Source organism: Scylla paramamosain, chromosome 44 (genome assembly GCF_035594125.1).
Source record: "Scylla paramamosain isolate STU-SP2022 chromosome 44, ASM3559412v1, whole genome shotgun sequence".
Taxonomy (NCBI): domain Eukaryota; kingdom Metazoa; phylum Arthropoda; class Malacostraca; order Decapoda; family Portunidae; genus Scylla; species Scylla paramamosain.
Window position 1 is genome coordinate 4242916 of NC_087194.1, and position 25973 is coordinate 4268888.

General features: G+C 41.2%; 4 protein-coding genes across 12 annotated transcripts in view; all 4 read right to left on the reverse strand.

The window, feature by feature from the left end:
* LOC135094124 (uncharacterized) overlaps positions 1-25973 on the reverse strand; it is a 103234-nt gene that overhangs the window by 42759 nt on the left and 34502 nt on the right. The window lies entirely within an intron of this gene.
* On the reverse strand, positions 423-5110 carry LOC135094119 (zinc finger protein OZF-like). Of its 2 annotated transcripts, none has more exons than XM_063993920.1 (2): positions 3721-5110; positions 423-2367 (listed from the first exon to the last, which is right to left on the reverse strand). In XM_063993920.1, exons 1-2 carry the CDS (start codon positions 3904-3906, stop codon positions 1255-1257), a joined length of 1299 nt encoding a protein of 432 aa, XP_063849990.1. In that variant the 5' UTR covers positions 3907-5110; the 3' UTR covers positions 423-1254. The 2 variants fall into 2 exon arrangements, with proteins under 2 accessions (XP_063849990.1, XP_063849991.1); XM_063993921.1 differs by having other exon boundaries at positions 3775-4526.
* Positions 4316-7395, reverse strand: LOC135093951 (zinc finger and SCAN domain-containing protein 12-like). Its single transcript, XM_063993631.1, has 3 exons — positions 7190-7395; positions 6653-6789; positions 4316-4371 (listed from the first exon to the last, which is right to left on the reverse strand). The coding sequence occupies exons 1-3, from the start codon at positions 7393-7395 to the stop codon at positions 4316-4318; spliced, it is 399 nt and encodes a 132-aa protein (XP_063849701.1).
* LOC135094116 (zinc finger protein OZF-like) lies at positions 5276-25973 on the reverse strand. 5 transcript variants are annotated; one of them, XM_063993914.1, is made up of 5 exons: positions 24259-25973; positions 20531-22862; positions 19924-20026; positions 19567-19750; positions 5276-7542 (listed from the first exon to the last, which is right to left on the reverse strand). In XM_063993914.1, the coding sequence occupies exons 1-2, from the start codon at positions 24442-24444 to the stop codon at positions 21417-21419; spliced, it is 1632 nt and encodes a 543-aa protein (XP_063849984.1). In that variant the 5' UTR covers positions 24445-25973; the 3' UTR covers positions 5276-7542; positions 19567-19750; positions 19924-20026; positions 20531-21416. The 5 variants fall into 5 exon arrangements, with proteins under 5 accessions (XP_063849984.1, XP_063849987.1, XP_063849986.1 ...); XM_063993917.1 differs by having other exon boundaries at positions 19567-20026; positions 20531-22780; positions 24313-25973; XM_063993916.1 differs by having other exon boundaries at positions 19567-20026; positions 24313-25973.

Genomic DNA, 25973 nt, shown 5'->3' on the forward strand with positions numbered 1-25973 from the left:
CAATTTCTCCTGGAAACATCACGTATTTCTTTCAATATTGTGATTGTTTGGCATAAATACCAATGATAATAGGTCTACATAACATAGTTAAGAAACTATAATATACTTATCGTAGCTCAAACCATCAACTCTTATTTTTCATCTAGTATACAAAAAGAAAATGGTAAATTCCTACAGCTCAACATGGGAGACTGCAATGTTTTGGGTGTATCTGCTGATCATGAGCTCCGCCCACTGGCTTCACTTGTCTTGATGAGAGAGGAGTGGGAGGCCGTCTCCTGCATACCAAAACTCCTTGGATAAACACCACGTACAGTACATGGGCTAAACATGCTAAACAGACGCCAGGAGCTTCTTTTCTCATCATCCACCAACAGAAGCTGTCCAGGAGCAATTCAAATGTTCTTTCATTGATGCATCTATTTTTTTTTTTTCACTTTTTTTACTGATTATTATCACTTGCTTTCACTCTTTATATTCTTGGCAATTAATCATTCCATCTTTCAACTTTTCTTTATTTGTTGATCTCCTTTTTCTTTTTTTTTTGGGGGGGGGGGCACCATTTTCACTGTTTAATTTTTATTCATCTATTTATTTTGCCTTTTGTTTCTCTATTTTTGACAATGTTTTCACTATTTAACTTTTCTTCATTAACTAACACATTTTTCCCTGTCTTTATACTTCTGACAAATAATCATATCATTTTTCTTAACTTTTTTTTTTTCATCTTTTCTCTCTCTTTACACTTTTGACAATTAATTTCTTTCCTAGCTTCTTTTCATCTCTTCCCTCACTTTATACTCCTCACAATTAATCATTTCATTTTCCTTAACGTCTTTTAATCTTTTCCCTCTCTTTATACCTTTCAACATTAATCATTTCATTTACACTCCAGTTTCTCAGGTAATTATGCACAGCTTCTGTTCAGAGGCAAGCGAGCCAGACACCAGCGGTCACACAGCTGTTGTAAATGTAGAGGAAAGGGAGCTATAAAGAGAGGGGGATGGGGGAGAGGGTGTCACAGGGGAGGGAGAAGGCAGGTATGTTAAAGGAAAAGTATTAACACAAACTGAAAATGACAAAATAGAGACTGGCTTACACTATAACATTAGAAGACAAGCCAAATTGTTGAATCTCTTGTTGTTTGTCTGATCCTCCAAACTCTTGCTGCTCCCTCAACATAACAAAAAAGCAATCCTTAGTGAGAAAAGTAAATAAAAAAAATGATAAAACACACTTGTATAAACTGTAGCATTACAAGACACCACCTCGGAAGTGTACCCTCATGTGCACTGCAATCTCACCCTTTGTCTTGAACCACTTGCCACAAACATCACACTCAAACTCCCTCACCCCAGTGTGTCTGAAGGCGTGACCATTCAGACGAGAAATTGTAGGAAATCTCTTGCCACACTCATCACACTCATAATTTCTAACACCACTGTGTGTCAGGGTGTGTGCAATGAGGGAAGACTTTTGGGTAAATTTCTTCCCACAGTCATCACACTCATAATTTCTAACACCACTGTGTGTCAGGGTGTGTGTGGTGAGGTTAGATTTTTGGGCAAATTTCCTCCCACACTCATCACACTCATAATTTCTAACACCACTGTGTGTCAGTGTGTGTGTGGTGAGGGAAGACTTGTGGGTAAATTTCTTCCCACAGTCATCACACTCATAATTTCTAACACCACTGTGTGTCAGGGTGTGTGTGGTGAGGGAAGACTTTTGGGTAAATTTCTTGCCACACTCATCACACTCATAATTTCTAACACCACTGTGTGTCAGGGTGTGTGTGGTGAGGGAAGACTTTTGGGTAAATTTCTTCCCACAGTCATCACACTCATAATTTCTAACACCACTGTGTGTCAGGGTGTGTTTGGTGAGGGAAGACTTGTGGGTAAATTTCTTCCCACAGTCATCACACTCATAATTTCTAACACCACTGTGTGTCAGGGTGTGTGTGGTGAGGGAAGACTTTTGGGTAAATTTCTTGCCACACTCATCACACTCATAATTTCTAACACCACTGTGTGTCAGAGAGTGGTACTTCAGGCCACCTCTAGATACAAAAGTTCTGTCACACTGCTGGCACTCAAACTTGCTCTCTCCTCTGTGGACAGAGCTGCCTGTCTCCAGGTGATTCTTACCACCACGCCTTCTCCTCCCCACACTTGAGGCTGACTGCTGCTGCTGCTGCTGCTCCTGCCGGCCACTCATGCTGCTGCCCCGCCCCACGGCCTCCACCGCAGCACCACTCCCGCCAGCACACGCCACGGCCAGTCCTGCAGGGACCCTCGGTGAAGCCGGACACGACAAGATTGGTTGGCGGTGAGCAGGGCGTGCAGGCTGGACTCTGCCTGGCACCTGCAACACCAGTGACAGTCAGCACACACTGAGCCAAGCACTGCCTAACACACTGCCCCTGCCTGCAGCACACACACCCTGCTTCCTGCCCCTCTCATGCAACACCAGAGAGAGGTGCACTACTAGTACTACTCCCATCACTGGCATGCTTCCTAACTTCCTACTAGACACCCCCCTCCCTATATCATATTCAGTTTTTGTTTCTCAGCTTGTTACCCTTAACCAGAACCTCTCTCGTTATAAATAAATAAATAAACAAACAAAAATAAACGCACTGCAGCAATCACTAACGGCTGTAGCAAAACCAGGCTGATTTAGCGGCCAGGGAGGCTCAGGCAGCGGGTGCGGCGCTGCCTCTCTTCCCATAACAAAACAAATGCAGGTGGGTGGCCTCCCGCGGCACGCGTGGCAGGTGGCCCCTGTTAGGATGAGGTCACCTGCGCCTCGCCCCTCGCGATGAATTCAACGTTTTATTTATATTATTATTATTATTATTATTACTATTTCTGTTAAGTAAAAGATATATTTGCTGCTTACATTCCTTCAGATTACCCTATAAGTATTGTTAAGCATAACATGTTAAGCCTTAAACCTGCTGAGAGTTAAAAACAGATATAAATGTTAACGACAATAACATTTACTTAGCGACACTGTTGTACGGTGTTCCTTCATTATATATATATATATATATATATATATATATATATATATATATATATATATATATATATATATATATATATATATATAATGACTAGTTTTTAAGGGATATTATAATATTGTTAAAGAGATATTATAATATTCACTTGTGAGAAGGGACTTATCTATAATAATAATAATAAAAAAAAAAAAAAAGGAGAGACCAACAAAGGAGTTTCTAGGCAAAGGTGTTCTCAGGTCAGCCCAGGCGCAGCGCGGGTAGACTTGGCAGGGCAGCGGAGAGCCCAGTGTGGGTGGCCACGCCTCAACGCTGATTACCGAGTGTTTCATTCGTCCACCACTCCATTTAAGGTCCAATGTCTTCCTAGCTCTTTCTAAATCTCACTCTGCCGAGCTTGAACCCACTGCTTCATGTCCTATCCTGATTGCTGACCCTGAGAATGTTGTTTGCCACCGCTGTGTGGACCCTACCACTTAAAGACCCCACTACCATTTAAACAAGTCAATCATATCCCACTCTTTACCTACGCCTCTCTAATGCTTATCTATTTACCCGTCTATTTATCTTCGTAATTACTTAACAGTCTAACTACACAACTGTCAACCCTACCACCTTAACTTAACTTTCACACCTGCACTAATTAAAAACATTCACACCTGTAACAACAAAACACAGGTAACACAAACACATACACGCTCATATATCTGCCTCTTCTGTCTTAATTGAACACTTGGCGCTCCTCTCACCTTGCTGGATTTGAAGGACTTGAGTGTGTCTCGCCGCCTGATGGTCTTTTTGAATTCACCGAGGCTCCTAAGGTACTCGAAATTGTCCGGAGTTTTGGGAGAGTCGCTGCGGTGTCTCCTCCTCGGCGCCATGCTTTGTTTTTGAATGAGTTTCCTCCGCTGGCCGCCAGGGGGACGACGCCATCTTAAGAGTACGAGCCTAGTTATTTATTTATCAATTTATTTATTTATTTTTTGGTATTCTGATGTTTCAGTGCTTGTTAATATTGATCAAAATATCTTGTATTTTTTTTATCTTCTTGTTGTATTTGTTTAGTGATTCTGGAATTCATATAGAATATGGCGGGGGTGATTATCGTGGACAGACTTGCATATTTAAAGTGATGTCTAGTTCTGAGGCGTTACATCATGAATGATGTACTCCCACTGCACTTGAGCATGTGCTTACAGACTTCGGCATACGATACAACAACCTCAGGCAACATGTTCCATATAACTCTACACTGGCTGTGCCCTAATCCGCTTGGATGTCTTTGCGGCGCTACTTAGGCTGGCTACCCACACGGAAAATATCTACACCGTACTCTGGCTTGTTATCTACAAGGAAAAAGTATCCACACCGTACAAAATTTACTTGGGAACGATGTATAACAGAGGATCACCTGAAGATCCGCCACCCCACAGGGATCACCTGAAGATCCGCCACCCCAGATTGTCTCACCTGAAGATCTGCCACCCCGAGTGCGGCTGGGGTGGCGGATCTTCAGGTGATCCATAACAGAAAATGTAAACTATTTTCTTTCTTTTATTTATATTGTAGCGATAAACACATGGTATAATAGGAGGAATGAGCGTGACTTCAGGAATGTGAAGCCAACGAGCTCGCTACTGGTCCGCTGTCGCCCCTACCCCCCTTACACCAAAACATTACCAGCTGACCACTGAAAGTATAGGCAAACGCCGGTGTACTACTCCTCCTTTCCTGTTTTTTGCCGTTGCTTCCAGGCTGCCCACCATGTGTGTGACACAAAACACTGCAATAGTGGTGTTGTGCCATGGCACCACCATTTAGACGGCAAATCATACACACAAATCAGATCATACAGTGTTTTTCAACTTGGGTGAGAGGTGGGAAGCTGTCTTTGGGGCGGACATATGGGTGGAGCAGATTATGTACACACGCACATATACATGAACATATAGATGAAGGAGACACATGCACATATACATGAGCATATAGATGAAGAAGCTTCAGATAAACTGTGTATCAGGTGAAAGATGACCTGAAGGCTGAGTTTTCCTGGAATACTATCCCTTGACCCAGATTGGTCTCAAATAGAATATACATTTGCATATTGCTTATTGACCTTATATGAACGTATATGAAATTTAACTCTCTCTCTCTCTCTCTCTCTCTGCCATGTGATATTACATTAGGCTTTACAACACTTATTTAGAATTATGTGTGATATCATGTCAGTGTACACTTAAAAGGCATCTATTTATTGAATTTCTGCTTTACTGTTTGTAACTTGTCATGCAATATACAACAACAAACAATTTTTTTACCACCATTTCTCCTGGAAACATCATGTATTTCTTTCAATATTGTGATTGTTTGGCATAAATACCAATGATAATAGGTCTACATAACATAGTTAAGAAACTATAATATACTTATCGTAGCTCAAACCATCAACTCTTTCTTATTTTTCATCTAGTATACAAAAAGAAAATGGTACATTGTTACAGCTCAACATGGGAGACTGCAATGTTTTGGGTGTATCTGCTGATCATGAGCTCCGCCCACTGGCTTCACTTGTCTTGATGAGAGAGGAGTGGGAGGCCGTCTCCTGCATACCAAAACTCCTTGGATAAACACCACGTACAGTACATGGGCTAAACATGCTAAACAGACGCCAGGAGCTTCTTTTCTCATCATCCACCAACAGAAGCTGTCCAGGAGCAATTCAAATGTTCTTTCATTGACGCATCTATTTTTTTTTTTCACTTTTTTTACTGATTATTATCACTTGCTTTCACTCTTTATATTCTTAGCAATTAATCATTCCATCTTTCAACTTTTCTTTATTTGTTGATCTCCTTTTTCTTTTTTTTTTTTTTGGGGGGGCACCATTTTCACTGTTTAATTTTTATTCATCTATTTATTTTGCCTTTTGTTTCTCTATTTTTGACAATGTTTTCACTATTTAACTTTTCTTCATTAACTAACACATTTTTCCCTGTCTTTATACTTCTGACAAATAATCATATCATTTTTCTTAACTTTTTTTTTTTCATCTTTTCTCTCTCTTTACACTTTTGACAACTAATTTCTTTCCTAGCTTCTTTTCATCTCTTCCCTCACTTTATACTCCTCACAATTAATCATTTCATTTTCCTTAATGTCTTTTAAGCTTTTCCCTCTCTTTATACCTTTCAACATTAATCATTTCATTTACACTCCAGTTTCTCAGGTAATTATGCACAGCTTCTGTTCAGAGGCAAGCGAGCCAGACACCAGTGGTCACACAGCTGTTGTAAATGTAGAGGAAAGGGAGCTATAAAGAGAGGGGGATGGGGGAGAGGGTGTCACAGGGGAGGGAGAAGGCAGGTATGTTAAAGGAAAAGTATTAACACAAACTGAAAATGACAAAATAGAGACTGGCTTACACTATAACATTAGAAGACAAGCCAAATTGTTGAATCTCTTGTTGTTTGTCTGATCCTCCAAACTCTTGCTGCTCCCTCAACATGACAAAAAAGCAATCCTTAGTGAGAAAAGTAAATAAAAAAAATGATAAAACACACTTGTATAAACTGTAGCATTACAAGACACCACCTCGGAAGTGTACCCTCATGTGCACTGCAATCTCACCCTTTGTCTTGAACCACTTGCCACAAACATCACACTCAAACTCCCTCACCCCAGTGTGTCTGAAGGCGTGACCATTCAGACGAGAAATTGTAGGAAATCTCTTGCCACACTCATCACACTCATAATTTCTAACACCACTGTGTGTCAGGGTGTGTGTGGTGAGGTTACATTTTTGGGTAAATTTCTTCCCACAGTCATCACACTCATAATTTCTAACACCACTGTGTGTCAGGGTGTCTGGTGAAGGAAGACTTTTGGGTAAATTTCTTACCACACTCATCACACTCATAATTTCTAACACCACTGTGTGTCAGGGTGTGTGTGGTGAGGGAAGACTTGTGGGTAAATTTCTTCCCACAGTCATCACACTCATAATTTCTAACACCACTGTGTGTCAGGGTGTGTGCGGTGAGGGAAGACTTTTGGGTAAATTTCTTCCCACAGTCATCACACTCATAATTTCTAACACCACTGTGTGTCAGGGTGTGTGCGGTGAGGGAAGACTTTTGGGTAAATTTCTTCCCACAGTCATCACACTCATAATTTCTAACACCACTGTGTGTCAGAGAGTGGTACTTCAGGCCACCTCTAGATACAAAAGTTCTGTCACACTGCTGGCACTCAAACTTGCTCTCTCCTCTGTGGACAGAGCTGCCTGTCTCCAGGTGATTCTTACCACCACGCCTTCTCCTCCCCACACTTGAGGCTGACTGCTGCTGCTGCTGCTCCTGCCGGCCACTCATGCTGCTGCCCCGCCCCACGGCCTCCACCGCAGCACCACTCCCGCCAGCACACGCCACGGCCAGTCCTGCAGGGACCCTCGGTGAAGCCGGACACGACAAGATTGGTTGGCGGTGAGCAGGGCGTGCAGGCTGGACTCTGCCTGGCACCTGCAACACCAGTGACAGTCAGCACACACTGAGCCAAGCACTGCCTAACACACTGCCCCTGCCTGCAGCACACACACTCTGTTTCCTGCCCCTCTCATGCAACACCAGAGAGAGGTGCACTACTAGTACTACTCCCATCACTGGCATGCTTCCTAACTTCCTACTAGACACCCCCCTCCCTATATCATATTCAGTTTTTGTTTCTCAGCTTGTTACCCTTAACCAGAACCTCTCTCGTTATAAATAAATAAATAAACAAACAAAAATAAACGCACTGCAGCAATCACTAACGGCTGTAGCAAAACCAGGCTGATTTAGCGGCCAGGGAGGCTCAGGCAGCGGGTGCGGCGCTGCCTCTCTTCCCATAACAAAACAAATGCAGGTGGGTGGCCTCCCGCGGCACGCGTGGCAGGTGGCCCCTGTTAGGATGAGGTCACCTGCGCCTCGCCCCTCGCGATGAATTCAACGTTTTATTTATATTATTATTATTATTATTATTACTATTTCTGTTAAGTAAAAGATATATTTGCTGCTTACATTCCTTCAGATTACCCTATAAGTATTGTTAAGCATAACATGTTAAGCCTTAAACCTGCTGAGAGTTAAAAACAGCTATAAATGTTAACGACAATAACATTTACTTAGCGACACCGTTGTACGATATTAAAGCTGCGTTCCTTCATATATATATATATATATATATATATATATATATATATATATATATATATATATATATATATATATATATATATATATATATATATATATATATATATATATATATATATATATATATATATATATATAATTGTTCCGGTGTGGTTTTGAATTATCAATTACCACTGGACACTGTTTATTAGTTTCTTACCTTTATATAATAGGTAAAGTCACTCTTGATGAGTTTCTGTGGTTTTCAGGTGAATGTCAAAGGTGAACGTATAAAAATAGGTATATTTAGATATATGTACAGAGTTCTGGAGAAGGGTGTGGCGCGTACGGGACAACGGATGTCCTCTGCGTGGTACAGCGTTACACCCTGGCAAGAGACTGCCGAAGCCGGCACAAGGGACGCTTAGCGCCTTCAAAAAGTGCTGACATTAGAAATAGGGGCGGGTTGACCGCACTCACAGTACATGCATATATTCATAATTATTACTCTCTAATTACATAAATAAGGCAAAGGAAAAGCTACTTATAGCTAAGAGTAATACATGCCAAAATACATTAGAGAGAGATTAACTATGGAGAATACTTAGATACTGTAATGTAGGTGCTACCGATTACTTATCGATGGCAATAAAAGGAGTATGGAAAGTTCCATGGTGTGTGTGTGACGTAGGGTGGGGTGATCATATCCGCCCCACCCTTATGCGCCAACACCCACTATTTGCACTTATGCATATATGTATACATACACTTATATTGCTAATCAAGCAAGGCATTATAAATACAATACACATTATTATTAATTATGTGACACCGTTACATCGCTCGGTCACCTACTTGACGCGTCCTCGCGAATACAGTGTACCTAACCATGTTATGTGTATGAAACTCCTTCATTAAGACGTTTACGTCTACTATCAAGATATATATACAAATTTAAGGCTTTCCTAACACACACATATAAGAATATTAACAAAAACATTAAAATAAGGCAAGGTGTCAGGATACTTGGATAGAGAATCCCAGGTTTCAGATATACTGGCAAGGATGTCTCTAGAGCCTCTGAAAACTCTTCTGTGTTTGAGAAGGAAAGAGTGGATAAGGAGTTTGTTATAAAAGAAATCCTTGACTTTGTCAAATTCTCCAGGGAAGTAACAGGGAAAACTCTATATGAAAGGTCTGTCGTAAAAGCTAAATTAATCCTAGAAGGGTAAGTGGTTAGTTTACTAGAACGTACATGACAAGCATCTTGTACCGCATAATGTCCTATAACCTCCTCATAGGTGGTCCCTTCTGGGCAAGTCACTGAGACGTAAAAGTTTTCTGTGAAATAAAAGTAATGATATCCATGAAAATTGCAATGGAAAATAGGTTTTGAAACCACATGCTTGTATGGACAGAGTGTTAGAGCTGCAGACGCCTCTGAACGTGTCAAGACGACTTCACAAATACCTTTTACTACAGGTAAGAAAGCAAATTGGATACTTGAACAATGGTACAAATGCAAGTATGAAGATTTACAACGTTTTAATTCAGTTAAATCTCCAATTGTATATAATGAAAAATCCTTGGCTATTAGCACTAAGGAAGGATTCATGTCCAGTGTCATCACAGAATTATTAACGGAAAATGGAAAAGGTTTAATCTCATAGGCCTCAAAATGATCCTGAGATTTAAAAGGTATGTTTACAATTATCGCATCTGTGGTCAAGGTAGCTTCCAGCAATGGGTAGTAATACTGGATCATGTCCGCTGCATACACTGGTGTCAATTTGTAGGTTGACTGACCAATTTCTATTGTGTGAAGCAAATCCTCTACAGGAAATAGTGAAGTTGTTACCCTGCCATTGACAGCATCCACCATGTTGCGAATTATCGCTTCATTAATGGAGAGAACTGAACCCAAGGAAGCTTCAAATACATGCAAAGCTTGATCTATAACCACAACGTGATTTATCACATCTAAACTATGTAAGGCATTATCAAGCACAGTTGTTAAATCATTTGAATACTGTAATAACTCATTGAGATTAGTTTCTAATTTAACTATTTTATTGTGATGTAGGTTCAGGACCTTCTTATTAGTAGCTGCAACCGTTATTAGTTGATCATAATGTTTCCTTAAATCCTGTACATCCTCGTCCAAGGCGGTGCCAAAAAGATATTGAGACAGTTGTCCCAACCCATTTATGAGTCCTCTTTTGGTACGAGCGTGCACTGGATGAAGGTTGTAGTCATGCTGAGATTGGTTCAATTTCCCGTGTAAGAATTCTACCCTTGCTTTTAAAGCTTTGATTATGGTTTGTGAGAAAACTTGTGTCTGGCTATGCGTTTCATCAGCAAGTAAGGATTCCAGTTCCTGTAAGGAGTTATCCAAAGTTTCTGAGACAGCGTCGAGGTCCGAAGTTACGGAAAATAAGGTAGAAAAAGGATATCGAACCAGAAGAACATCTTCTATTAAGGTTACTTCCCCAAGATGTGTGGTGAGAGCCCCCGGTTTGACATGCAACGCAGTGGACGCTTGTAGCATTTGCAGCATGCTCAAGAAGGTAACCAGGAGGCCCAGTGCCATCTGTAAGTAATGCAGGCAATTAGCTGCGTGAGCGAAGGTTATACCTATGCGTCTTTATAGTATTAGTAGAATTAAGGTTTGTAACCTGATCAGTAGTACTCTCTGTTGATGACTGGAGCTGAGCGTTAGTCTTCACAAGCCGATCACTATGTACTATCTCAGCAGTGTTAAGAAGAGGGTCATGCACCTCAAATTTGTTACCATGTAACTGGCGGACAACCGAGCATGGACCACTAAATTTAGGGGAGAGTTTGGAGGTCCTGTCCGGATAACGAACTTTAACTGTGTCTCCAACCTGTATCGTGACAGGGGTCGCACGCTTGTGTTGTCTAGCCATCATTTCTGCCCTAGAAGCTTGTAGCCTACTTCGGACTTTAGCATGAATGTCCTTGAAAACATGCATATGTTGTTTAACATAGTCATCTACGTTGTATACTGGAGTTTGTGGACTTGCCAACAAATCATAAGGAAGATTTTTATCTTCACCATATAATATATAATGTGGGGATTTCCCAGTACTTTCACACATTGAACTGTTAATGCAGGCACCAACGTGTGGTAACCAGTCCTCCCAGTCATCATGGAGACTGTTTACAACTGGACGAAGAACCTCCAGGATTTTCCTGTTTGCTCTTTCTACTAGTCCGTTTGAAGAAGGATGGTAAGCCACAGTGTAGGTGTTTAATGTTGTACTGTGTACATATACCTTGTAGGATTTCATTGCGAAATTCAGATCCATTATCACTTAACAACACTCGTGGTGCTGAGTATGGACAAAACAACTTAGTTACTAGCGCATGCGCTACATATTTAGCAGATTTTTCCTTTAAAGGTGAGAGAACCACAAACCTTGAAAAATGGTCTACACACACAAGTAGATACTGCGAGCCATTTTGACTTTTGGGTAATTGAAGAAGATCAATGGAGACAATGTCCCAAGGTCGCTCAGGTAGTGGATATTCCAGTATTGGGGCTGGTCCTTTTACCGCACCCTTGTGCTTTGCACATGATATACACCTGGCAACATAATCTTCTATGTCAGTGCGCATGGTAGGCCAATAATAGCTTTTACGCGCTGCTTGTAGAGTTCGCTCTCTTCCTGGATGTCCTGCACTTGGCATGTCGTGCACTAAGATAAGTATGACATGGACTAAACTCTCAGGAATGATGTGTTGTTTACTAGACTCTCCCATTTGGGGATTATGTCGACACAGAACATTGTCTGGTGACATGAAAAATTGAGAGAATGGTATATGTAGACGTGGAAGATTATCTTCTTCGCCTGACTCCAGAGCATGTATGACCTTAGACCATATTTCATGCTCTCGCTGTGCTTTACTTAATTCCTTCAAGGTGAAGTTATTTACAGGGATCGAGTCACCGACAGCTCCCACAGGCACATTTCGTGAAAGTGCGTCGGCTACTACATTAGCACGACCTGGCAAGTACTTGACTACTGGAGCAAATTCCTGCATGGTACAGTACCATCTTGCCACTCGTCCAGTTAAATTTTTCCCTTTGAAAAGTTCAATTACGGGTGCATGATCCGTGTAGACTGTAATTGGATATCCAAGGATAATGTCCTTAAAATGTTTTAAAGCCCAAACTACAGCAAGTGTTTCTTGATGAGTGACAGAGTAATTAGACTCTGCAGGATTAAGCACACGACTTGCATATGCTATTACATAGTTTTTGCCTCTGGCATCTGTCTGCATCAGTACTGCTCCCAGTCCTAGAGAAGAAGCATCCGTGCAAATAATGAACGGCTCTGAATGCTCTGGGAAAGCAAGTACAGGTGCATTTGTTAATAGTGATTTTAATTCATTGAAACTTTGTTCATGAGCAGCCTCCCAGTGGAAAGCAACATCCTTTTTAAGGAGTTTAGTAAGTGGGGATGCAATTGCCGCAAAATTCTTGATGAAAGGACGGTAATATCCCGCAAGACCTAGGAAAGATCTGACATTCTCCACCGATTTAGGTTGAGGAAACTTCTGTACAGCTATGACCTTTTCATCCACCGTGTGGATTCCTTCACCATCGACTACATGGCCAAGGAATTTTATTTTGGCTTTTAGAAATTCACATTTAGAAAGCTTTGCTTTAAGTCCAGCTTCTTCAAGCTTCTGGAGGACTAATTTTAAACTCTCCAGATGGGATTCTTGATCCTTACTAGCGATGATTATATCATCCAGGTATGCAAACACGGTTTTGCCAAGTAAACCCGTGAAAATACTGTTAATCATTCTCTGGAATGTTAAAGGAGCGGATTTTAATCCAAAAGGCATGCGTAACCATTCGTAATGGCCACTAGGCGTACTGAACGCCGTTATTTCCCGTGAAGTGGGGGCTAAGGGAACCTGCCAGTATCCTGACAACAGGTCTAAACTAGTGAAAATTTTGTTTCCACGACCTAAGGACATTAGAAGGTCGCTCAGGACAGGTAAAGGATAATGATCATCCACTGTGACATCATTAACCCGCCGGAAGTCGATTACCGGCCTGAAAGATTTATCTTTCTTGGGAACCAAAAAGATTGGTGAATTCCAAGGAGAGCACGATTCTTGAATCACTCCCTTGTCAATCATGTCATGAATCATGTCATCTACAGTCGCCCTCTGACTATGAGGAAGACGATAAGCTGGTATATATACTGGCTTAGTGTTTGGTTTTAACCTAATGTGGTGTTCCGCTCGATCGGTCACACCTAAGGATTCTCCAGGTAGTGCCAGGACATTGCGATACTTCCCCAATAAGTCCAAGAGCGCGGGCCTCATTTCGGGGTAGTCCACAACATTGACAAACGAACATAGGGTTGGCGCCTGCCCCAGCTCGGTGTCAACAGCAGACTGACTCACCGAAGAGACGCAGGCTCCAGGCAGAATACTGGGTTCTGGTACCACTTTCTTGTCATAAACCAGGCACTTTCCAAGGAAAAGACCTTGTTTGATCCTTACAGAACTTCCAGTAGTGTTCACCACCAAAGCATCAGTGACATGACCCTTTCTAATTGTGGAAAGAGTCGATTCAACAGCCAATCGCCTAACATTACCTATACCTTCAAGACAGATGTCACTGCCTACAGGAGCTTCTGGAACACGAATTGTAATCCGTTTTGCCACACGAGCAGGAATGTCATAACTGGCATTGACAATTGCTTTTGCTTCCCTCCATGCTTCTGTTATATCCTTATCTCTCGTAGGAGACCGGACAGATGGAATCGTTTGAGGCTCCCCATTGGATCTTTGTCCCTTCCGTGATAAAGAACCGTTTCTGGGTTGCCTGGAAACCAAAGGTGCAGGATGTTTCATCCCTTCCAGATGTCGTCCGCAGTACATGACTGTATTTTGCTTTGGATAGATTACTATCTGGTGAGACTTCATGGCTCTTAGCCCTAATAAGCCGTCAGAAGGAAGTTTAAAGTTACTGACTACATAGAAATCAGTTTGAATAAGCTGAGTATGCTTAGATAGACTTATTGGTAAGGAAATTTTTCCTAAGATTTTCAGGGCTGACCCTGTGACACCAGAAAGATTCAAGTCACTTGGACGGAGTATCCATTTACCACCGCGTGAATTCCGTTTCAGAATCTTGTAAGATTCTTCAGAGATCACGTTTACTGTGGCTCCAGTGTCTACAGCCAAAGATAAGCGATGCTTACCTACCCTAGTTGGTAATGCCATTATGTCTGTTTGGTTGTTGGCAGCATTTATGGTTGAATGCACTGACATGTCAGAAGAATCTGCTGCCTCAGCGTCTTGCGCATTTAGATGTTTTAGTCGGGTTTGTTTACTACTGTGCGCTGGTCTTCCCCCGACTGCCTTGTACTGTTCAGGTTAGCTCTGGCCTGTTTTTCAATTCTCATATTGATTATATCTTTACATTGCTCTGATGAGTGTTTACACTGGCCATGTATGAGGCAGTATTGGGTAGCGACGTCCCTGTAGGATCTTGTCCTACCAGTTTTCACTTGGGGCGATGCACCTGGTTTTGGTCTAACAGAGAGATTACCCCCTTTTTTTTTGTTCTCCAAGTCGGATTTATTTGTTGCCAATTTCTGGTCCTTTTGTTTCTTATAACATCTTTTTTCAACATGACCTATTTTATGGCAGTACGAACAGACATTTCCAGGCCTCGCCATGGCTGCCGCACAAGGTTGAGATTGGTCATCATCCATGAGTGGAGCAACCAATGAGGTTTGAGTTTCCGGAGAGGCACCAGATAGCCCTCTTTTCTCCCGAATCAGGACTGCAAGGTCAGCTACTGTGTCTCCCGGTTTAAAGCGAAAATGACTTGCGGTTTTCTTCACTTCCCCATTCACCAATGATATGTAAAAGATGAATTCCAGAAGTCTTCTGAAATCTGTTTCTGTCATACTGTTTCCTTGGAACCAGTTGTTAAGTCGTAAGACATCCATGAAGTCCGTTACGAACTGGTGTGTAGGAATTAAGGCTTTCATTTCATGAAGAGAGTTAATTTCAGCTGCAAATCTAAGACCCACCTTGGAGGCTAGTACCATGAGGTCAGTTTGACTCTTACCCCCAAAAATGTTCAAGAAATTTTTCTTGAAATTTGCATAACTAGTCCCTATTTCAAGCGGACTAAAAGCGCTGGTATTCATCATGTGTGCTGCTTCTCCAGCCAATTTAGATCTGACGAAAGAGATCTTGTCTTCATCGGTGATAGTATTTGCTCTTGTCATAACATCCTCACACAAACAGATGAAATCGTGAGCCCTTTCTTGCGGGTTTTCTCCGCAAAATGCTGATATTGTTTCAGGAATAGGAAGTACCTTAAGTGTAGTAGATGCATGCAAGGCATAAGGAGAGCCAGTAGAGGCTGAAGCAGAAGCATTAGGATTAGCCATGGTTGCTGCTGATAATGATGGGTATTTATTCCCTGATCTTGTAATCAACACGTTTCCGTCCTCATGAGGCACGGTATTTTCCACTGTAGTGGCTTTTGGTTCCGTTGATAGTGCTTCTGATGATCTAGTGTCACTATTATCCGCTTGGAAATGACACTCCAGTTCATAGATTTCAGCTAACTTCTCAGCTTTAGCCATAAATGTAGTATTATTACTATCTTAATTAGGTATTAATTACACACTTAAATTACGTTTCCATCGTCCAAAGGCGTTTCCACTCTTAAAGGATGAATGGTTAGTATTTTGAGAAGTGTGAAAATTTTAACAGAATTGAAGGGTTAGGGACAGAAATGGAATTATCCTAGTTATCCCTGAACACTTAAAAGAAAACGAGAGCGAGCGCTCCGTCCAGCAGAAAAAGAAAACGGTGTTTAAGAGGCAAACTAAATTATTTTAATTTCCACACAAGTAACATCACTGAAATAGGTGAGTTATACATGAACCCTAACAGTGTTTGCGTTACCACAAGTGTTTTATTTAATATTGGTGTGGTGTACCACTAAGTGTCTGTACTCACGACTGTAGCCGGAGAAATTCACACAAAAAAAAAAAAAAAAAAAAAAAAAAAAAAAAAAAAAAAAAATATATATATATATATATATATATATATATATATATATATATATATATATATATATATATATATATATATATATATATTCTTCTTAGGAAGACTCCTTCCGTCTTGGGAAGCTCCTCTTATGATAGTAGTGTTCTTGTAGAATCCTGCAGGATTCCTGCAGGTGGAAGATGTGTTGGTCTGCGCCGAGAATGTCTGCGCCGATGATGTCTTCGCCGAGAATCTACGACGAATAATTAGACCGAGGGGAAACCAAAGAATTGTTAGGTTTCTCCTCGAGTCTTTTAAGTCTCCTCCTTTAATAACAAAGAGAAGTGAATCTTGGGAGTGGCAGGCTGGGTGAGTAAGGCGAGACCGTTAGGTGCGTCGCTCTTGGCTTGGTGCGAGTGTTTTGGTGTGTCTTTAGTGCCCTCTAAGGGGGTGTGATGTTCCCTTGTGGCAGACGATAATTACAAATCCTATCACTGGATTAAGAGAAATACAAATACTGACACTTTTATGATTTTTAATAAATAATGGAATAATCCGAAATAATAATAAGAAGAAAGGAATTCAGAAATATAAAAATAAATGGTAGCGTACTCTTCAGTTACATAATTCAGAAATACAAAATAAATGATAGCATACTCTTCAGTTACATAATTCAGAAATACAAAATAAATGGTAGCGTATTCTTCAATTACATAAAAACTACGATGGAGATATTTTCGCGACTACTGAGTTGTGGGGGAGACCAGAGAATAAATAAATAAATAACAAATATATACCCAAAAAGTATGTATAGACCTGAGGACAGTCTCACACGGTGATCTCGAACCAGGTGGTTTCACTAGTCCCGTGGAGAAAACCAACAAAAAAAAAAGAACAAAAAAAAATGCGAATATCTATCCACTCAGAAATAGTTTATCAACAGGAATATCTGAAGGGAATCCAAGAGGGTCTGAGGAGAATCCGAGAGAGACTGGCTTTAGTAAAATTATTGTTAAATAAACACTTACTTAATATTACAAGAAATGGAGGAGGAGATTATCAGACCGCATGCTCACCTGAGGAGAATCCGAGAGAGACTGGCTTTGCTTGTGAGGAAATCGGCGGGAAACTAAGGATAAAGGTTTCCAATGGGGAAATTTATTAAGTTATAATTTTGTTTTTAGTGGGGGGGGGGCGACTAGGTTGTGAGTTCAGGGATGAAAAATATGAATAATTAAGTTACTGTTTACTTTATAGTTGTTACTTTAAGAAGTTTAATTCCATGGACTTTTGAAATCAATTAGGGAATTAGTCAAAGTCTGGTATCTCTTCCCGGCTTGCGTAGCAACAGGGGTAACAGGACAGCGAAGCAAAGAAGACTTATCAGATTCGTCAACCTCATTGGCGCGGCGTAATTATCTGGGATTTGTTTGGGCTGGTTTAAGACCTTACCATTATAGAATTAATTTTATCGTATTAAGGGCTCCCCATTCTCTGGGATTAGGTGAAAAATTCGCCTCTATAACCTGGCCAAGCAGGAGAAATTACGTTTATTCACGGGGTAAATTTGTTATAGAAGTGGTCAACACAGTGACGCTGAGAGGGGGGGGGGGGGGGGAAAAGCAAGGACAAAAGGACAATGAGGAGAGGAGGGGAAGGGGGGGGGTTAGTCACATGGTACTGAGATTTCTGGTCATCCTCGCACATTACATGGGCCTTAGCCTAGGAAAAAAGTAGAAATATACATAATTAATTTCCCAGCACTACATGTCAGCGTAAGTTCTGTAAACAACGCCGGCTCGCTCCTCTGCTCTCCTCACTACCCTGCCACTGGTTGCCGTTTTCTCCTTTCACTGTGTCCGTTCACCACTTCACTTTCAACCACTGTTTATTGTTGTTGCACTTGGAACTGGAGTTAGTTATTCGTATCTCATTAAGCTGCCACCAAATGTTCCGGTGTGGTTTTGAATTATCAATTACCACTGGACACTGTTTATTAGTTTCTTACCTTTATATAATAGGTAAAGTCACTCTTGATGAGTTTCTGTGGTTTTCAGGTGAATGTCAAAGGTGAACGTATAAAAATAGGTATATTTAGATATATGTACAGAGTTCTGGAGAAGGGTGTGGCGCGTACGGGACAACGGATGTCCTCTGCGTGGTACAGCGTTACACCCTGGCAAGAGACTGCCGAAGCCGGCACAAGGGACGCTTAGCGCCTTCAAAAAGTGCTGACATTAGAAATAGGGGCGGGTTGACCGCACTCACAGTACATGCATATATTCATAATTATTACTCTCTAATTACATAAATAAGGCAAAGGAAAAGCTACTTATAGCTAAGAGTAATACATGCCAAAATACATTAGAGAGAGATTAACTATGGAGAAAACTTAGATACTGTAATGTAGGTGCTATCGATTACTTATCCATGGCAATAAAAGGAGTATGGAAAGTTCCATGGTGTGTGTGTGACGTAGGGTGGCGTGATCATATCCGCCCCACCCTTATGCGCCAACACCCACTATTTGCACTTATGCATATATGTATACATACACTTATATTGCTAATCAAGCAAGGCATTATAAATACAATACACATTATTATTAATTATGTGACACCGTTACATAATGACTAGTTTTTAAGGGATATTATAATATTGTTAAAGATATATTATAATATTCACTTGTGAGAAGGGACTTATGTATAATAATAATAATAATAATAATAATAATAATAATAATAATAATAAAAAAGAGGAGAGACCAACAAAGGAGTTTCTAGGCAAAGGTGTTCTCAGGTCAGCCCAGGCGCAGCGCGGGTAGACTTGGCAGGGCAGCGGAGAGCCCAGTGTGGGTGGCCACGCCTCAACGCTGATTACCGAGTGTTTCATTCGTCCACCACTCCATTTAAGGTCCAATGTCTTCCTAGCTCTTTCTAAATCTCACTCTGCCGAGCTTGAACCCACTGCTTCATGTCCTATCCTGATTGCTGACCCTGAGAATGTTGTTTGCCACCGCTGTGTGGACCCTACCACTTAAAGACCCCACTACCATTTAAACAAGTCAATCATATCCCACTCTTTACCTACGCCTCTCTAATGCTTATCTATTTACCCGTCTATTTATCTTCGCAATTACTTAACAGTCTAACTACACAACTGTCAACCCTACCACCTTAACTTAACTTTCACACCTGCACTAATTAAAAACATTCACACCTGTAACAACAAAACACAGGTAACACAAACACATACACGCTCATATATCTGCCTCTTCTGTCTTAATTGAACACTTGGCGCTCCTCTCACCTTGCTGGATTTGAAGGACTTGAGTGTGTCTCGCCGCCTGATGGTCTTTTTGAATTCACCGAGGCTCCTAAGGTACTCGAAATTGTCCGGAGTTTTGGGAGAGTCGCTGCGGTGTCTCCTCCTCGGCGCCATGCTTTGTTTTTGAATGAGTTTCCTCCGCTGGCCGCCAGGGGGACGACGCCATCTTAAGAGTACGAGCCTAGTTATTTATTTATCAATTTATTTATTTATTTTTTGGTATTCTGATGTTTCAGTGCTTGTTAATATAGTTAAGAAACTATAATATACTTATCGTAGCTCAAACCATCAACTCTTATTTTTCATCTAGTATACAAAAAGAAAATGGTAAATTCCTACAGCTCAACATGGGAGACTGCAATGTTTTGGGTGTATCTGCTGATCATGAGCTCCGCCCACTGGCTTCACTTGTCTTGATGAGAGAGGAGTGGGAGGCCGTCTCCTGCATACCAAAACGGTAATTGTCTAGAGTCCTTACCGGGCCTTATTACTGGTCTATTCACTTCAATTCTTTTACACATACCTTCACATGCACCTAAAACATCATTTTAAAGTGGGGGACAAATGCCCCCTTCCCTCTAGTCCAGCAAAATTGGGGACATGTGGGAAGGCGGGGTTTTTGGGTGGGGGAGACATAAATCAGCGAGCGATTCTCGGCCAGGTTAGGTTAGGTTAGGTTAGGTTAGGTTAGGTTAGGTTAGATTAGGTTAGGTTAGCCTAACCTAACCTAACCTAACCTAACCTGGCCGAAAATCGCTCGCTGATTTATGTCTCCCCCACCCAAAAACCCCGCCTTCCCACATGTCCCCAATTTTGCTGGACTAGAGGGAAGGGGGCATTTGTCCCCCACTTTAAAATGATGTTTTAGGTGCATGTGAAGGTATGTGTAAAAGAATTGAAGTGAATAGACCAGTAATAAGGCCCGGTAAGGACTCTAGACAATTACCTTCTCATCATCCACCAACAGAAGCTGTCCAGGAGCAATTCAAATGTTCTTTCATTGACGCATCTATTTTTTTTTCACTTTTTTTTACTGATTATTATCACTTGCTTTCTCTCTTTATATTCTTGGCAATTAATCATTCCATCTTTCAACTTTACTTTATTTGTTGATCTCCTTTTTCTTTTTTTTTTTTTTGGGGGGGCACCATTTTCACTGTTTAATTTTTATTCATCTATTTATTTTGCCTTTTGTTTCTCTATTTTGGACAATGTTTTCACTATTTAACTTTTCTTCATTAACTAACACATTTTTCCCTGTCTTTATACTTCTGACAAATAATCATATCATTTTTCTTAACTTTTTTTTTTCATCTTTTCTCTCTCTTTACACTTTTGACAATTAATTTCTTTCCTAGCTTCTTTTCATCTCTTCCCTCACTTTATACTCCTCACAATTAATCATTTCATTTTCCTTAACGTCTTTTAATCTTTTCCCTCTCTTTATACCTTTCAACATTAATCATTTCATTTACACTCCAGTTTCTCAGGTAATTATGCACAGCTTCTGTTCAGAGGCAAGCGAGCCAGACACCAGTGGTCACACAGCTGTTGTAAATGTAGAGCTATAAAGAGAGGGGGATGGGGAAGAGGGTGTCACAGGGGAGGGAGAAGGCAGGTATGTTGAAGGAAAAGTATTAACACAAACTGAAAATGACAAAATAGAGACTGGCTTACACTATAACATTAGAAGACAAGCCAAATTGTTGAATCTCTTGTTGTTTGTCTGATCCTCCAAACTCTTGCTGCTCCCTCAACATAACAAAAAAGCAATCCTTAGTGAGAAAAGTAAATAAAAAAAATGATAAAACACACTTGTATAAACTGTAGCATTACAAGACACCACCTCGGAAGTGTACCCTCATGTGCACTGCAATCTCACCCTTTGTCTTGAACCACTTGCCACAAACATCACACTCAAACTCCCTCACCCCAGTGTGTCTGAAGGCGTGACCATTCAGACGAGAAATTGTAGGAAATCTCTTGCCACACTCATCACACTCATAATTTCTAACACCACTGTGTGTCAGGGTGTGTGTGGTGAGGGAAGACTTGTGGGTAAATTTCTTCCCACAGTCATCACACTCATAATTTCTAACACCACTGTGTGTCAGGGTGTGTTTGGTGAGGGAAGACTTGTGGGTAAATTTCTTGCCACAGTCATCACACTCATAATTTCTAACACCACTGTGTGTCAGGGTGTGTGTGGTGAGGTTAGATTTTTGGGTAAATTTCTTCCCACAGTCATCACACTCATAATTTCTAACACCACTGTGTGTCAGGGTGTGTGTGGTGAGGGAAGACTTGTGGGTAAATTTCTTCCCACACTCATCACACTCATAATTTCTAACACCATTGTGTATCAGGGTGTGTCTGGTGAAGGAAGACTTTTGGTTAAATTTCTTCCCACACTCATCACACTCATAATTTCTAACACCACTGTGTGTCAGGGTGTGTGTGGTGAGGGAAGACTTGTGGACAAATCTCTTGCCACACTCATCACACTCATAATTTCTAACACCACTGTGTGTCAGGGTGTGTTTGGTGAGGGAAGACTTTTGGGTAAATTTCTTGCCACAGTCATCACACTCATAATTTCTAACACCACTGTGTGTCAGGGTGTGTGTGGTGAGGTTCGATTTTTGGGTAAATTTCTTCCCACAGTCATCACACTCATAATTTCTAACACCACTGTGTGTCAGGGTGTGTGTGGTGAGGTTACATTTTTGGGTAAATTTCTTGCCACACTCATCACACTCATAATTTCTAACACCACTGTGTGTCAGGGTGTGTGCGGTGAGGTTAGATTTTTGGGTAAATTTCTTCCCACACTCATCACACTCATAATTTCTAACACCACTGTGTGTCAGGGTGTGTGTGGTGAGGGAAGACTTTTGGGTAAATTTCTTGCCACACTCATCACACTCATAATTTCTAACACCACTGTGTGTCAGAGAGTGGTACTTCAGGCCACCTCTAGATACAAAAGTTCTGTCACACTGCTGGCACTCAAACTTGCTCTCTCCTCTGTGGACAGAGCTGCCTGTCTCCAGGTGATTCTTACCACCACGCCTTCTCCTCCCCACACTTGAGGCTGACTGCTGCTGCTGCTGCTCCTGCCGGCCACTCATGCTGCCGCCCCGCCCCACGGCCTCCACCGCAGCACCACTCCCGCCAGCACACGCCACGGCCAGTCCTGCAGGGACCCTCGGTGAAGCCGGACACGACAAGATTGGTTGGGGGTGAGCAGGGCGTGCAGGCTGGACTCTGCCTGGCACCTGCAACACCAGTGACAGTCAGCACACACTGAGCCAAGCACTGCCTAACACACTGCCCCTGCCTGCAGCACACACACCCTGCTTCCTGCCCCTCTCATGCAACACCAGAGAGAGGTGCACTACTAGTACTACTCCCATCACTGGCATGCTTCCTAACTTCCTACTAGACACCCCCCTCCCTATATCATATTCAGTTTTTGTTTCTCAGCTTGTTACCCTTAACCAGAACCTCTCTCGTTATAAATAAATAAATAAACAAACAAAAATAAACGCACTGCAGCAATCACTAACGGCTGTAGCAAAACCAGGCTGATTTAGCGGCCATGGAGGCTCAGGCAGCGGGTGCGGCGCTGCCTCTCTTCCCATAACAAAACAAATGCAGGTGGGTGGCCTCCCGCGGCATGCGTGGCAGGTGGCCCCTGTCAGGATGAGGTCACCTGCGCCTCGCCCCTCGCGATGAATTCATTGTTTTATTTATATTATTATTATTATTATTATTATTACTATTTCTGTTAAGTAAAAGATATATTTGCTGCTTACATTCCTTCAGATTACCCTATAAGTATTGTTAAGCATAGCATGTTAAGCCTTAAACCTGCTGAGAGTTAAAAACAGATATATATAAATGTTAACGACAATAACATTTACTTAGCGACACCGTTGTACGATATTAAAGCTGCGTTCCTTCATATATATATATATATATATATATATATATATATATATATATATATATATATATATATATATATATATATATATATATATATATAATGACTAGTTTTTAAGGGATATTATAATATTGTTAAAGAGATATTATAATATTCACTTGTGAGAAGGGACTTATCTATAATAATAATAATAATAATAATAATAATAATAATAAAAAAAAAAAAGAGGAGAGACCAACAAAGGAGTTTCTAGGCAAAGGTGTTCTCAGGTCAGCCCAGGCGCAGCGCGGGTAGACTTGGCAGGGCAGCGGAGAGCCCAGTGTGGGTGGCCACGCCTCAACGCTGATTACCGAGTGTTTCATTCGTCCACCACTCCATTTAAGGTCCAATGTCTTCCTAGCTCTTTCTAAATCTCACTCTGCCGAGCTTGAACCCACTGCTTCATGTCCTATCCTGATTGCTGACCCTGAGAATGTTGTTTGCCACCGCTGTGTGGACCCTACCACTTAAAGACCCCACTACCATTTAAACAAGTCAATCATATCCCACTCTTTACCTACGCCTCTCTAATGCTTATCTATTTACCCATCTATTTATCTTCGCAATTACTTAACAGTCTATCTACACAACTGTCAACCCTACCACCTTAACTTAACTTTCACACCTGCACTAATTAAAAACATTCACACCTGTAACAACAAAACACAGGTAACACAAACACATACACGCTCATATATCTGCCTCTTCTGTCTTAATTGAACACTTGGCGCTCCTCTCACCTTGCTGGATTTGAAGGACTTGAGTGTGTCTCGCCGCCTGATGGTCTTTTTGAATTCACCGAGGCTCCTAAGGTACTCGAAATTGTCCGGAGTTTTGGGAGAGTCGCTGCGGTGTCTCCTCCTCGGCGCCATGCTTTGTTTTTGAATGAGTTTCCTCCGCTGGCCGCCAGGGGGACGACGCCATCTTAAGAGTACGAGCCTAGTTATTTATTTATCAATTTATTTATTTATTTTTTGGTATTCTGATGTTTCAGTGCTTGTTAATATTGATCAAAATATCTTGTATTTTTTATATTCTTGTTGTATTTGTTTAGCGATTCTGGAATTCATATAGAATATGGCGGGGGTGATTATCGTGGACAGACTTGCATATTTAAAGTGATGTCTAGTTCTGAGGCGTTACATCATGAATGATGTACTTCCACTGCACTTGAGCATGTGCTTACAGACTTCGGCATACGATACAACAACCTCAGGCAACATGTTCCATATAACTCTACACTGGCTGTGCCCTAATCCGCTTTGATGTCTTTGCGGCGCTACTTAGGCTGGCTACCCACACGGAAAATATCTACACCGTACTCTGGCTTGTTATCTACAAGGAAAAAGTATCCACACCGTACAAAATTTACTTGGGAACGATATGTAACAGAAAATGTAAACTATTATCTTTCTTTTATTTATATTGTAGCGATAAACACATGGTATAATAGGAGGAATGAGCGTGACTTCAGGAATGTGAAGCCAACGAGCTCGCTACTGGTCCGCTGTCGCCCCTACCCCCCTTACACCAAAACATTACCAGCTGACCACTGAAAGTATAGGCAAACGCCGGTGTACTACTCCTCCTTTCCTGTTTTTTGCCGTTGCTTCCAGGCTGCCCACCATGTGTGTGACACAAAACACTGCAATAGTGGTGTTGTGCCATGGCACCACCATTTAGACGGCAAATCATACACACAAATCAGATCATACAGTGTTTTTCAACTTGGGTGAGAGGTGGGAAGCTGTCTTTGGGGCGGACATATGGGTGGAGCAGATTATGTACACACGCACATATACATGAACATATAGATGAAGGAGACACATGCACATATACATGAGCATATAGATGAAGAAGCTTCAGATAAACTGTGTATCAGGTGAAAGATGACCTGAAGGCTGAGTTTTCCTAAAATACTATCCCTTGACCCAGATTGGTCTCAAATAGAATATACATTTGCATATTGCTTATTGACCTTATATGAACGTATATGAAATTTAACTCTCTCTCTCTCTGCCATGTGATATTACATTAGGCTTTACAACACTTATTTAGAATTATGTGTGATATCATGTCAGTGTACACTTAAAAGGCATCTATTTATTGAATTTCTGCTTTACTGTTTGTAACTTGTCATGCAATATACAACAACAAACAATTTTTTCACCACAATTTCTCCTGGAAACATCACGTATTTCTTTCAATATTGTGATTGTTTGGCATAAATACCACTGATAATAGGTCTACATAACATAGTTAAGAAACTATAATATACTTATCGTAGCTCAAACCATCAACTCTTATTTTTCATCTAGTATACAAAAAGAAAATGGTAAATTCCTACAGCTCAACATGGGAGACTGCAATGTTTTGGGTGTATCTGCTGATCATGAGCTCC